A 15632-nucleotide genomic window follows, 5' to 3' on the forward strand; every position below is an offset into this window, starting at 1 on the left:
GAATTCAGAATTGAGTTCAAACCCTCATCCTGTAATGCTGCCACTTGCCTTGTGACCTTGAGCAAATAGCTTAACCTCCCTGTACCTAAATATACAAATTTGTAAAATGTGAACAATAATACCAACCTCATAAATAAGGAAGGCAATTCATACAGGATAATGTCTGCCGAGGAACTAAGTATAAATAAATGTTAATCTTGTTAAAGAATGTAGAAATGCCTTTTGATATTAATTCATTGTTCACTAATATATAAGATTCACTTAGAAATTGATACCATAGAATATAGAAACACTATTTTCTTTTTTTTTAACATTTTATTTATTTATTCATGAGAGACAGAGAGTGCTCACGAGAGAGGCAGAGACACAGGCAGAGGGAGAAGCAGGCTCCATGCAGGGAGCCCGACGTGGGACTCGATCCTGGGTCTCCAGGGTCATGCCCTGGACTGAAGGTGGCGCTAAACCGCTGAGCCACCCGGACTGCCCGAGAAACACTACTTTCAAATAAATTTTTTAAAGCCCTAGCTAGAGGATTTTTCCAGTCTTCATTTGAATTTTTGAGTATACCATATCAAGCAGCCTTTAAGAATGACCATGCTTAGGGCAGCCCTGGTGGCTCAGTGGTTTAGCACTGTCTTCAGCCCAGGACATGATCCTGGACACCCGGGATCAAGTCCCACGTCAGGCTCCCTGTATGGAGCCTGCTTCTTCCTCTCTGTGTCTCTCATGAATAAATAAATAAAATCTTTAAAAAAAAAAAAAGACCATGCTTAGATAAGCATTTATAATAAGTATTTGATCTCTTGTGGTGGCAGCGGGGGTGGTGGACACAAGAAGAGTAGTGCTGATTATTTAACTTCCAAAGAATCTTTGAAATTTTATTTTGGCATTTATAGAAAGATTATGTCTAGACATGTAATAAAATTGGCTACGCCTGATGAAATGCTAAAAGGCTCATTGTACAAATGTGTATACACAGAACATGACAAATCTGTATCCAGCTCCTGACTGTTAGTTGTAGAAGTAAAGAAGGAAATGCGCATCACTCTCCATCTGACTGCAGAGGATGACAACAGGGGGAAGAAAAGTGTAATAATGCTCTTTACATTACAGAGCTTACAATTTTCACCACACTTTTTCAGTCACCCACAGTTTTTGTTAGAACCTAAATGATACTCTCTTGAACTACCTACCAACATCATATCTTAACTTCATTTTTGCCTTTTCTATATATCACTTTAAACAAATGACTTTTTTCATCATTTAGTATTATACATGAAGTCTTTTTTTTTTTATTCCAAACCTGAAGGAGAAAGAAAAGGACCATGGCAAGTCCTGAGTCTTTACTCCTCTTCCAGGCTGATTATTGCCCTGCCCCCCAGCCACTCCCCCCCCCCCCCACCTGCTCTCTCTTCAGCTTCGTGTCATAAGAAGGATGCTAGCATGAAGGACTTTGCTTGGGTTTCAATGATACTACTGTTCAAATTCCTGACTCCTTTGCCCAGGAAAAAGGGATAGATAGAGACCTCAAAAATCTAGGCTCCTTACTAATTTCTATATATTGGTGAGAAAACATGCCTCAGTAGTTGATATTCATAGACCTCTCCAAGATGATGTATGTGAGTGAAGGGAACGAAAAATTCTTTCTCTGCCCTTCAAGATCTTCTAGCTAGACTAAGAGTTAGGTTTACATAAGGCAGATTATTTTTTTTTAATTTTTTTTAATTTTTTTTTTCATAAGGCAAATTAATAGGAAAAAAACACCAAAGTTTAATTATGTTCACACAGAGGCTCAATAATGAAATTAAGACCTAATGAAATGACCAAGGCAGGCAGTTTCTATACTTTTTAGACAAAAAGACAATAAATCTGTGAAGAATTGATGGGACAAAGAAAACTTAACTTTGAGAGCTTTAATTTGTAAGGATTTCTAAACAGAATTTGGGCTGGGGTATTAAATTAGTAAAAAGTAACAAGCATTGTTTATACAGCCTTTTCCACTCTAAATTTCCCATCTCCGGTGATAAAGATGTCTCTTTAGTTCCTGCTATGGGGAGGGTACCTTTCACATGGGAAATTTATTTCTTGCTTGCAGGGGGACAGGGGAGGGTCTGGGTCTCCTTACACAGGCTATCTCCTAAGTAACTTTTATTTAAAATGAAATTGATATGCTTGGGGTGCCTGGGTGGCTCAGTTGGTTAAGCATCTGAGTCTTGAATTTGGCTCACGTCATGATCTCAGGGTTGTGAGATTGAGCCCCATGCTTAGGATTCTCCTTTTCCCTCTCTCTGCCCCTCCCCCACTTCCTCTGCATGCACTTGCATCCTCTTGCACTCTCTCTCTCTCTCTCTCAAATAAGTGGTAAATCTTTAAAATAAACTAACCAGTATGCCAAAGTGCCCCATCTTTGGGCAGGCTGCCCTTGGCCCCTACATGAGTTAGCAACAGAAAATCATCCTGTGAAACCAGCCATTGTGTCTTGAAAGAAGAGGAATCAGAATCTTTCTTTAAGCATATTAATGTCAAAGAACAAAAAAGTATTTGGATAGCACATAATTTCAGGCAGATACAAATGGCTTTGAACTTCTAGTCCTCATTTCTACAAACTGAGAAAATCAGGGTGGGGCAGGATCCTCTACTTTTCTTCTGCCTCTCTGTTGCCGTAACCTGAAAATTACATTGTCTTGTTCAGTTTTGTTGACCACCTGAAATCGTTTTGACTAACCCCTTCATTTTAGTTTTCTGACCATTATTTGACAGGCAGCTACAGAAAAAATATATACACTTGCTAATCTGCTTGTTATTTTGGATCAACTTAAGTGAAAATCTTGCTTATTTTTTCATCAGTCTTCGTTGAAAGACAAGACCAAAGAAAAGCCTCATTTGTTTTTTTAAATTGAGGTATAATTGACATAAAAAATTATATTAGTCTCTGATATACAACATAATGATTTGATATTTGTAGATGTTCTGGGATGACCACTACAATACATCCAGTTAATATCCATCACCATATATAGTTACAGAATTATTTTTCTTTTGAGGAGAACTTTTAAGATTTATTCTTATAGCAGCTTTCAAATATGCAATGTGGTCTTATTAGCTATAGTCACCATGCTATACAGTACATCCCAGGATGTATTTCATAACTGAAAGTTTGTACCTTCTGACACTCTCAACCCACTCCACCCACCTCCTACCCTTCACTTCTGACAACCACCAATCTGTTCTCTGTATCCTTGAGCTTGGTTTATTGTTTTTTGTTTGTTCATTTGTTTGTTTAGATTCCAGTATAATTGAAATCATATGGTATTTGTCTTTCTCTGACTTATTGCATATAGCATAATGCCCTCAAAGTCTATCCATGTTATCACAAGATTTCATTCTCTTTTATGGCTGAATAATATTCCTCTGTGTGTGTGTGTGTGTGTGTGTGTGTGTGTGTGTGTGTGTGTCACATTTTCTTTATCCATTTTCCACAAGTGGACACTTAAGTAGTTTCCAAATCTTGACTATTGTAATATATATAATAATGTTGCAGTACACATCAGGAGTACCTTTTCCAACTAGTGTTTTTGTTTTCTTCAGATAAATACCCAGAAGTGGAATTTCTAGATCATAGAAATTTTAACTTAACATTTTAACTTTTGAGGAATCTCCATACTATTTTCCACAGTGGGTGCACCATTTTACATTCCCACCAACTGAGCAAACATTCCTCTCTCTCCACATCCTCACCAACACTTGTTTTTTTTTTTTTAAGATTTTATTTATTTATTCATGAGAGACCCACAGAGAGAGAGAGAGAGAGAGAGGCAGAGACACAGGCAGAGGTAGAAGCAGGCTCCCTGCAGGGAACTTTAATAACTCCTGGAACTCGATCCCAGGCCTCCAGGATCAGGCCCTGGGCTGAAGGCGGCACTAAACCATTGAGCCAGCGGGGCTGCCCCCAACACTTGTTATTTCCTGTCTTTTTTTGGTAGTCATTCTGACAGGTTATCAGGTGATATCCCATTGTGGTTTTGATTTGCATTTCCCTGATGATGAGTGATACTGAGCATCTTTTCATGTGTCTCTTGGCCATCTGTGTGTCTTCTTTGAAAAATATCTATTCAGATTTTCAGCCCATCTTTTAATCAGGTTTTTGTTTTGTTTTTTTGCTGTTGAGTTGTAGGAGTTCTTTGTATTTTTTGGCTATAAATCTTTTATTAGAAGTATGATTTGGAAATATTTTCTCCTATTCAGTAGGTTGACTTTTCATTTTACTGATGATTTCCTTTACTGTGCATATAAATGAAGTCTTCTATGATATCTTTTGGTCTTAAATTAAAAGTCGGTTTTATAGGGCATCCCTGGGTGGCTCAGTGGTTGAGCATCTGCCTTCGGCCCTGGAGGCAGAGTGTGATCCTGGAGTCCAGGGATCAAGTCCCACATCAGGCTCCCTGCGTGGAGCCTGCTTCTCTCTCTGCCTGTGTTTCTGCCTCTCTCTCTCTCTCTCTCTCTCTTTCTCTCTTTGTGTGTCTCTCATGAATAAATGAATAAAATCTTTTAAAAAGTTTTATAAACATACATAATTAGCACCAATCAACCAAGACACATTATTTTCATTTCCCCTTTCAGAAACTTCGATTACTTTACTTATATTCTTCTCTCAGTGAGACCAAGAATACTTCTATTCTTCCCTCAGTGAACCAGGAACTAATCAAAAACATTTTAAAATCATTTCCATTTGAAAAAGAGGATAGTAAACTACCACCTAGAGAATAAAACAAGTTGTTGTTTCCCCTTTGGTGGTCTTGTATTTTACATACCTCTTGTTCTCTTGTACTCTTTCACTCTTCAGACATATTTTGGAATGGATGTCTCTGCAGTTGAAGATCCAGTTCAGCGGCGCGCACTAGAAACCATGATAAAAACCTACGGCCAGACCCCTCGTCAGTTGTTCCAGTCAGCCCATGCCAGCAGACCTGGGTCCAAGCTCAACCTTGAAGGAGAGCTTCCTGCTGCTGTGGGCTTGTTGGTGCAGTTTGCTTTCAGGGAAACCCGAGAACAGGTCAAAGAAATTACCTATCCGGTATGGCATTTGAATTTCTTTTTTCTTTTAATTTAAATTAATTTGCCAACATATACCACCCAGTGCTCATCCCATCACGTGCCCCCCAATGCCTGTCACTCACTAACCCTATCCCTTGGCCTTCCTTCCCTCCAGTGATCCTCAGCTTGTTTCCCAGAGTCAGGAGTCTCTCATGGTTTGTCTTCCTCACTCATTTTTCACAGTTTCCCCTTCTTCCCTTATGGCCCCTTTTACTATTTCTTATATTCCACCTATGAGTGAAACCAAATGATAAACTGTGGAAGGAGCCAAGATATCCTTCGACAGATGAATGGATAAAGAAGATATGGTATATATACAATGGAATATTACTCAGCCATCAGAAAGGATGAATACCTACCATTTACATCAATGTGTTGGAAGTAGAGGGTATTATGCTGCGTAAAATAAGTCAATCAGGGATCCCTGGGTGGCGCAGCAGTTTGGCACCTGCCTTTGGCCCAGGGCGCGATCCTGGAGACCCGGGATCGAATCCCACGTCAGGCTCCCGGTGCATGGAGCCTGCTTCTCCCTCTGCCTGTGTCTCTGCCTCTCTCTCTCTCTCTGTGTGACTATCATAAATAAATAAAAATTAAAAAATATAAGTCAATCAGAGAAAGACAATTATCATTTGGCATTTGAATTTCAATAGAATTCAACAAAAAGTTGATTCAATTCCACAGGCCCCTTCTAAGGCCCTAGGGACACCACAACTAATAGAATAGTTATAGCCAGAAGGTGTGCTGCAGCCAGTGAACACAGATGCACATCATTCACAGCAATATTCTGTGTGTAGTAAATGCTGTGTTAGTGATACAAGGGAGTGCTTTGGGGAACTCAGGTCTGATGGCCAACTCCCAGAGGACTCCTACCAGGGAAAGCCCCCCTGGGCATTGACCTAAGAAGAACCTGCCAGCCAGAGGAGAGGAACTGTCCAGGACTGGAGAATAGTTTGTATGTGTATGGCTGTACACACATGCACAGCAGGGCCATGGCTATCTTCCACCAAAAGTACTAACTGTGGATATTTTGGCTTACAATTAAGAGAGGACCTTACTTATGTCTTTGGCCTCCCTAGATTGTAATGGTAAAAAGTATTGCCATAATTTTTACTTTGAAATACAAAACTAAAGCAGGCAAACCTTAAGAGTAAAATGGATTCTAACCCTCAACTGAATTCTTCATCATTAAAGCAGCATGCGATGGGAGACTGTGAATTACTATAAAATGTAAGGGTTGCAGAGGGGAATGGCAGAAAACGAAAAGGTGCTAGAGGGTTGGGAAGAATCTTAGTGGAGAGAGAAGCAACACATCCCCAACTGCAGGAAACCATGACCCATTTTAAGAGAAAATGGTTTTCACAGACCTTGTTTTGACAATCATTTCTTAAAATAATGTTACTTAAATATACTAAATATAGAACACAGAACATATGTAAATTTTTATGCTCATAGCTCACATGTCAAATTTGCCTGTCAAATCAAAGTGATACAACCAATAAAATTCAAATTTAAATCATCAGTATGGTAGTATTTGCCAAAACCAGATCACCAATGTTGTGTTTCAGAGTTGAGGGTTATTCTATTCTTTTATCATGTCAAAATAATTTAATAGCACATCCCTGAAAAGTAATAGATGCCATTTAATTTACACTATACTTAGTGCTAGCTAACTTTGCAGCTGGTACATGTAAAGATCTGTGTGTCCTCTCAGAGTAGGAGCCTGGTGCTGACCTGCCTCATTCCACTCACAATCTTTGTGTTGACTGTTCCCTCCACCTAGGATGGCCTGTCCCCAAACAAGCCCCACTTTGCTCTCTCATTTCTTTCAGTTCTCTGCTCAGATGTCCCTTCCTCAGTTCCCTGATCACAAATCACAAATCTAAGTTAGCAGCTCCAACACTCTCCCTTCCCTCTTCAAAGAGCTTTCAGCACCTGATGTGAATGCCTCTATTTCTTGTCTGCCCCTCATCCCAGCTAGAACACAACTCCATGAGGACTAGGCTTTGTCTGTATTCTCATCACTGTGTCTAGCAAGAAGGAGAATATATTTCTATATGCTAAGTATGGGGGAAGTAAAAAAATATAATCCTTGCCTACAAAGAGTTTATAATCAGGTTGCTTACTCTTTGTTTAGAATTTAAATTAGTTATTCTGTATTTAATACTTTTATTTTTTTTTAATCATACTTTTTACTTTCCTTTTAGAGTCCTTTGTCATGGATAAAAGGCTTAAAGTGGGGGGAGTATGTGGGTTCTCCAAGTGCTCCAGTACCTGTGGTCTGCTTCAGCCAGCCCCATGGAGAAAGATTTGGTTCTCTCCAGGCTCTACCCACCAGGGCCATCTGTGGTTTGTCCCAAAATTTCTGTCTTCTGATGACATACAGCAAAGAACAAGGTAAAAGAAAACATAATGAGAATCTCTCTAGGTGTATTTTTCATGAGATTTGATGTTTCCAGCTTCTCTGTGCTGCTGTTTTGTTTTATTTGTAAGTTTTGAGTCCATGGTGAAAAATCGTTCAAATTTGTGGCTATTTAGTGCAAAGTAAGAATTAATCATACTGTATGAAGAAGAAAAAAAAAAAGGATTAAATGCATTGCCATTTGAAATGAGAGGAGTCAAAGGCCAGAATAAATGGTTATGCTCACAAGAGGAAAACAATATCAGTCTTACAGCGATGTACCTTTTGAGGCTCTTGAATCCCAGAATAGGCAGTTTAATTTGACCAGCAAAACTAGTACTTCAGAAGGTATAGTCATGAGATTAAAACAAACAAGACAAGGAAGTCCTGATAGCCTTGAAGATAGGTTTTAAAAACAGGTGTGCCTGGAAAGCGATGCTTTTCTCACCCTTTGTGCACTAACTCACTAACAGCAACACATGGAAAAGTGCTGTAATTACTTTATGGTTAATGTAATTAACTATTTCGCTCAACATAAAAAAAACTCTCCCTACTTCCTAGGCGTGGGCTTTGGGCACTAAAATCTGTGAGAGGATGCTCAACTGTTCTATCAAGTGTGTGCAATTTACCTAAAAGCCAGCATGTGGTGGCTAGATGCCTCCTGACAGTCACACTGTGTTTAACATTATTTTTGATGCCCTGTCCTCCTTGGGGCCCGTGTAGCCTTCCACCGTGGATATCCCTGCACTATAAGGATGCATGTTACCCATGCTAAACAAGGACACTCAAAGAAATGAAGTGTGCTGGCTGGACCACAGTTCTTTTTAGACTTACTCTTGTTTATATCATAGAATCAATGATTGCCTTTATACTTCTCAGTAGTAAAAGAGGCTGCTTACCATTTTATCTAAGTTTAGTGAATTAGTAGGATAAGATAAATCTGTTTAATTGTAACGATTGTGATATCAGTGATTTTCACCAATATGTTGCAATTAGCTGTGAGGTGTGTTACAAATAATTTACTACTAATACTTAAAGTACCAAATCTGTGAGTAATTAACCTTTAAAAAATTAGAGTGGATTGAAGTTTGTCTCTGTTGAGAAGAGAAAGGGCAGTGTTCCCAGTTAGCATGATGAGACCTAAATATGTCAAATGTAATTGTCAACCTATCTTATTTGTGCCACTATATTCAGAGCCCTTAATAACTGTGTTCATTCAAATTATACTTTATTCCCTTGTAGAATGTATTCGGGGTTTGCCAGCATCTAGGTTGTGTGGGGAAGTGGTATAATACAACCCATTATAATATACAACAGTATAATACAACAGATGCAAGACACTGGCCTCAGAAGGGGCAGTGCCTTGAGTTTGCATCCCACCCACCTCTGCAATTTAGTAGCTGTTTGACCTTGAGAAAATACTTAAACCTTCTAAATCCTGGCTTTTGATGTATACATTGGGAATAACAAAAGGATTTATTTCATAGGGTAATTTAGTGTAAAGATTAAATTAAATAGGGAATGATTAGCACAATTCCTGACTCGTTCTGAGTGCTCAGTAAAGTTCCATGAGGCGACACAGCACCCTGTGCCCAGGGACTGTGCGAGCTCTCATTGCTGCACCCAGCACACAAGAATGCACTGTATTGGCTTTGGGAGTGATAGCTCAGCTAGCAATTGGGAGTTTAGTCACATGCTACAGCTGCAAGGTGTTGAGCGCTATTTTATTGAGTAACTGGTTTTGCTGTGCTATACATGCATAAAACAATGTAACTGATAAGGTTTTGATGATCTTAAACCCAGTGTAGGCCAATTACTTGAAAATTGTGCCTCCAAATTGCCTACAATGCTTTCAGAATTTCAAAATATTCTTGCCTGGATCTCATTTGAGCCACAATGTCAGAATCTCTGATGCTCAAGTCCAAGCCTATGCATGCTGGATACGCCACTTTCTTGAGAACTCCTGTTTAAGATTCACTGCCCTAATACGTAAAGGAGGGACGCCTGGGTGGCTCAGCAGTTGAGCACCTGCCTTTGGCCCAGGGCATGATCCTGGAGTCCTGGGATCGAGTTCCATGTTGGGCTCCCTGCATGGAGCCTGCTTCTCTCTCTGCCTATGTCTCTGCCTCTCTCTGTGTCTGTCATGAATAAATAAATAAAATCCTTAAAAAAAATAATAAAGGAGTTTATTTTTCTTAAAAAAAGAGGGGGGGAGATGGTGCATCTTATAAGTGCTAGAACAAGAAACTGGGGACAGTTACTAGATGTACTTCATTCATTGAGTGCCCACTACATGCCAAGCATTATGGTAGAATTTGATCAGCCCTGAGATTCATGAAATGTGATTGCTTTCCCTAGCAGCTTATATTTAGAGGAGCTTTTATTAAATGAGTATATTCCAACTCCTTTGTTGCAAAACTGATGTCAACATTTGGTATTGTACTCAACAAAAGAAAACGAAAATCTGTGAATTACATCTTCACTGTGCTATTGATTCTTTCAACGAATATATATATGTTTTAGCCCTCTATATGTGGGCTTATTTTTCTAGGTGCTGGAATAAATAGAGCACATTCTCTCTCCTTAAGGGACTTAGGCAATGCAGATTTCAAGAGTGGTACCAATTATAGCAATTTATGCTACATTAGCTATATTAAGCATACCAACAAGGCATAGATTATGAACAGTACTGAAAAAGGATGACAAAATGACCAAATCTGGGCAAACCCAGTGGCTCAGTGGTTTAGCGCCACCTTCAGCCCAGGGTGTGATCCTGGAGACCTAAGATCAAATCCCATGTTGGGCTCCCTGCATGGAGCCTGCTTCTCCCTCTCCCTATGCCTGTGTCTCTGCCTCTCTCTATGTCTCTCATGCAAAAATAAAATCTTTAAAAAAAAAAGAAGACCAAATCTTTATCCCTAAAGGACATAAAACTATGTTGTAAAAAAGAGAAAAAGAGCAGAACCTCATTAAATCAAAGTCTACTATGCGAAGCCCTTGCAGTTGACAGGATTAAAAGATCTCTTTGCAGGATAGGTATTGCTTCTAGGGTAGCAATGTTCTTTCTAGTATTGATGGTTGTCCAGGCAGTAGCTACAAAGTTATTTTTTTTAAGATTTTATTTATTTATTTATTTATTTATTTATTTATTTATTTATGCATGAGAGACATAGAGAGAGAGAAAGGTTCAGAGACACAGGCAGAGGGAGAAGCAGGCTCCATGCAGGGAGCCCGATGTGGGACTTGATCCCGGGTCTCCAGGATCACACCCTGTGCTGAAGGCAACGCTAAACCGCTGAGCCACTGGGGCTGCCCTACAAAGTTATTTAAACAGTGTCTAGTTTATATTTATTTTTAAAGGCAAAAGGGTCACAGAACATGAATGGAGTAAGCTTGACTATAGTCTTCTATAAATTTTAACAGACATTTTAGTACTAACTCAAATAAATCCTAACCAAAACACCATGAGTGAAAAAGAATTAGTTCCACTCTTAGAATTTCATTAGTATTAAAGGAATAAAACTACCTTAAATTGGTCCAGCTAATGAATACAAAGGCGATTTGCACTGAAAAGATACTGTGTTCTGCTATGTAAACTTCAGCTTTTAACCCGCCATTTTAGGGGGCTGCCAAATAACAGTGGAGCTATGGCAATCTGATACTTTTCTTTCTCCTTCTTGAGGTGTGAGAAGCATGAACAGTACTGACATTCAGTGGTCAGCCATCCTGAGCTGGGGATACGCTGACAATATTTTAAGGCTGAAGAGTAAACAGAGTGAGCCTCCAATAAACTTTATACAAAGTTCACAACAGTATCAGGTAACATTTTTTACGAAGTACTTTATCATAATAATTACGTGTAATGCTTTAGAAAGGAGCCAGACTGGTAGCGTTGGTCTTTAATACTCTGCACTTAATCTTCCCAGGAAGCTGATGACACTGGATTTAGGCAGTGTTTACAGTGCTTAGATTCCCTGACCATTGCTATCCTGTGTTCCCAAAATTTGTCTTCCCCCCCAGTATCTTATTGAGACCTAGTCAGCATCAGCAATGGGCACAGTGTTGGAACAAAATCAACACTGCTTTCTTCTCAGTGTTTACTTGCCTTTTGTCACTCTGTCATTTTCTGTAACCAGAGTGCTATCTTCTGTACTTGGTTTTGCTAAATGGACTGGGTATTCAGGCATCACGTGATGATGTGTAGAAAGAGCATCCGGCCCAACTAAAGCCCTCTGATCTGTGTTAGTGTCCTGGCTTTGTTATTTACTCTCTAGCCTTTGGCATGCACCTTAACCCTTCCAAACTTGAGGTTCTTTCCACTTCTTTGAAACTGGTGTAATAGTACTCCCCACTATTCTCTCCTAAAGCTGTTGTAAAAATGTTTCTAGTTGTGTATAAACTGTATCTGGACTGTGTGTGTGTGTGTGTGTGTGTGTATATATATATATATAATACTGCCACAACTTTTTCCCATACTAAACTGTATGTTAAACCCTTTTTCTGTGTCTTTCTTTCGGTGGGAAATTCTTTTGCCATGACTCCCATTACCTACATAACATCTCCTGCCTATTCATGTGTCCTAACATCTCCCCATTCCCTGAGCACCTTAGAAATGGAATAAGCTGATACTTGTGGGGATTTCTGGCAATGAAAGGAGAACAGTTTGCTTAAACTTCAATATACCTGAAAAAAAGGTCATTAACTTTTGTTATCTGGTTACCAGTAAACTAACAAAAGTAAGCATAAGACAGTGGAAAATAACCTTATTAGAAATATTAATGAGAATTTAAGCATGGCAAAATTACTTCCATCGTGTAAAGTTTGGTACACAAGCATCTTTAAAGACAAAAGAACACTGTCTTAAGTCCTTTTAGCAAAACAGGATTGTCCAGATTCTTTAAGCAGAATACCCTGTAATAAAGAATTCCAGTCAAATGACTGCCTTTCATTTTCATCCTTAGAAATATATTATCCACTCAGTAGTTCTTTAGTTTGAGAAAATTCATCCAAGATGTTATCATATGAGGACCCACACTCAGATTTCACTTCCACAATCATTGTCTCATCATTAAGGTCCTACCATTTCTTTGCCTTCACCTTCTGACTGATCTCATAATCGTGAAACCTAGTTTATTTCTCAGTTTTCTTCTTTTTTCTATTATCAGTAGAATATGAAAAATTTTGAATTGCCAACTGTGTTCAATGAAAGCTAAAAGCAGAGTACAGAAACAGTGTCTCCAGTCTTCCTTTATACTTTCTTGAAAGATGACACCATTTTTTAGACAGTACAATAAGAAAACCAAAAGATGACAGTTTACTTCACAGATTATGTTCTCCTTCCCAGAGATCCATTATTCTTCCTTTCCTTGTTTTTTTTTTTTTTTAAGAAGAGTTGGGAATAATTGTTGAGTAGTAATGAAATAATTCCTACATTAATGAAACAGCAAAATGTTTCAAGACAGAGGGAAGATGAAATTATTAAAATGCTGTAATAGAACTTAGGTTTAAGAAAGGGTTTGGTAGACCCACATGGTGACACTAAGTTTTATTTTGTACATAAAAAAGTACATTTTTCTCTTCATTCTCTGGAAAAACTCTAAGAAAGAATAAAATAAAAAATAAATAAAATGAAATATTAGACCCTACAAATAGACCCCCTGCCCCCTGCCTCTCTGACTTCAGAGAGTCATTCTGAAGGTAGCAGACACCTGAGCACATTTGCAGGTCTGGGGGAAGAAGCCAGCAAAAGACAGCTTGACATTCTGAGAGCAAGGACCAGGGCTCCTCAGAACCCTGGGTGTGGTATAGAGCTAGTCTTAAAAGTAGAGGGGCTTCCTCCTTTTTTTTTTCTTTTAAGATTTTATTTATTTATTTATTCATGAGAGACACAGAGAGAAAGAGAGGCAGAGACACAAGCAGAGGGAGAAGCAGGCAGAGGGAGAAGCAGGCTCCATGCAGGGAGCCTGAGGTGGGACTCTATCCCCAGTTTCCAGGATCAGGCCCTGGGCTGAAGGCGGCGCTAAACTGCTGAGCCACCTGGGCTGCCCCAGCTTCCTCCTTTAAATCAGAAGGACCATGACATGTGACACACAAGGGAAGAGGATGAGGTCAGTGGCTGATGACCTCTGTCTTAGTGCAGCATGAGAGGACTGTGGGCCATGGGACAGGACTGGAGAAGGGACACATGGGAGCAGAGACGCTAGGGAGCAGTGCTAGTGGTCAGCTGGTACCCAGAGCCAGAGAGTTGAGTGGCCTTGAATAGTACCTTCACAGTACACCTTCAGGACTGAAGGGTTTACAGTCTCCAAGGAATAATGTGAGATCTTTTTCTCCACATATCTTTCCTTCTCCAACTATTTAACAGTCTAGAACTGTGAGAAGCAGTACCTTTCTGTGTATGTTCCCCAATTCCCACCAAAAGCAGAAAAAAGTAAAAATCAGGTAAATACATGAAACCACACACACACACACAACCTTGGATCTACTCAATCCTGGATCATTTTTTTTAAATTTCAGAGGAACAAATGGCCGTGTGTGTGTGTGTGTGTGTGTACAGAAAAATGTAAAAATCATAGTGGGGTATTATAATACATTTTAACTTGGAAACCACCAAGACACTTGGCTTAAAGTTACAGGATATTATTATCTCTTGCACCTTTTTAATCAGTTCAAGTAAAATGTTTATGAAATTTTGTGGTTATGTATTATTTAAGTAATTGTCAGAGAAGTTGAAGCATTTCTCATGCTTTTTCGTATGATCATTTTGAAGGTAACTAGCTGTGCCTGGGTACCTGACAGTTGCCAGCTGTTCACTGGGAGCAAGTGTGGGGTCATCACAGCTTACACAAACAGGTTTACGAGCAGCACGGTAAGTCCTGCACTCATTTTATGGGTAGTTTGGGATTTTCATGTTTGTGAGAAGAATAAATTACTTATGAAATATAATTCATTGGTATAAGATTAACTGAAAGTGTTTGTGCTTCAGTCTTTTGTTCTTTAATCCTTTCTTCACATGAGCTCTTAAAATGTAAAAGGTTACATACCTGACTCTTTAGTTTTAGGTTTATTAGGATCATGAAAACTTTTGAAAATAATTATTACGATCTTATTTTTTGGTATCAAACACAGATGGTATTTTGAGTCATGATCTGTTTGGTATTTAGAATTTTTCATGACATCATGATGTCTGTTTGCCTGTATTCTTCATGTCGGCCAGAGTGCTTCTGTAAAACTTGGAAGCTTAGAACACCTCATATTTAACCTTCCTGCAGTCTCTGGACTGTAGCAAAATCCAAGTGGCCCACTCAATTTATTTTAGCCATTTGCTGAATTTCCAATTTAAAAATTAAATCAAACAGTCTAGTGAAGAAAAGACATATTATACAATACTTGTTTTAATTTACTGTTGTTCCTTTCTTTAATTAACTCTCTGTGGTGTTGTTGACGACAAATGGCAAATTTGGGGTGATAATTATCCTTTTATTCTAGAACCAAGATAATTATCATTTTATTTTAGAACTTTCTTTTGCTTCTACCCCCCATTATAGCTTTCTCCATTATAATATTTTTTATTTAATTTTATTTACTTTATTTAAATTCAATTAGCCAACATATTAGTTTCAGATGCAGTGTTCAATAATTCAGCAGTTGTGTATAACACCCAGTGCCCATCACATTCCATTATATTATTAAATATCTTCTACTGGGTGAAACCAGTCTTCCTAGCAAGGGGTGATGCTAGGTTCCTTTTACTTTTCTGTCCAAGTTTATTCCCTTTTAAGCTCTTATTAAGGTTCTTTCCCATGATCACTGGGGCATAAGGATCCATTAGCCTAAGGAGCCATTAAAATGCTTTCAGCAGTTGTAATACCATCCCATCAGCATTTTAGGCAGCCCACTGTAGCACCTGGCAGGACCAACACCTGGAGGTAGGAGACTGGAGGCAAGGGTGCCAGCTAGGAGTCCTCTGCAGTGGCCCAGGTGGGCTCTGGTGCAGGGCCCTTCTCAGGAGACAGGCAAGTCCAGGTTATTGGAGGACAAGGAAGCATGTGCTCGTGTGCTCTGAGATCGGTTCGCACACAGGCTGGAAGAGCACAGAGGAGCGGCCAGGCATCAGAAAGCCTGAAAAGTTCCACTTGAG

General features: G+C 39.1%; 1 protein-coding gene across 4 annotated transcripts in view; it reads left to right on the top strand.

Moving 5' to 3' along the window:
• The window catches only part of LYST (lysosomal trafficking regulator), a 174811-nt gene that overhangs the window by 144115 nt on the left and 15064 nt on the right, over nt 1-15632 (top strand). For 3 of the 4 annotated variants that reach the window (XM_026008722.2, XM_026008723.2, XM_072755922.1), the window contains exons 45-48: nt 4844-5074; nt 7299-7488; nt 11175-11311; nt 14262-14360. In XM_026008722.2, coding sequence (XP_025864507.2) covers nt 4844-5074; nt 7299-7488; nt 11175-11311; nt 14262-14360 — 657 coding nt within the window. Of the gene's footprint in view, nt 1-4843; nt 5075-7298; nt 7489-11174; nt 11312-14261; nt 14361-15632 lie in introns of those variants that run through there. The other variant, XR_012001060.1, reaches the window with a different exon arrangement.

Source organism: Vulpes vulpes, chromosome 4, assembly GCF_048418805.1.
Source record: "Vulpes vulpes isolate BD-2025 chromosome 4, VulVul3, whole genome shotgun sequence".
Taxonomy (NCBI): Eukaryota; Metazoa; Chordata; class Mammalia; order Carnivora; family Canidae; genus Vulpes; species Vulpes vulpes.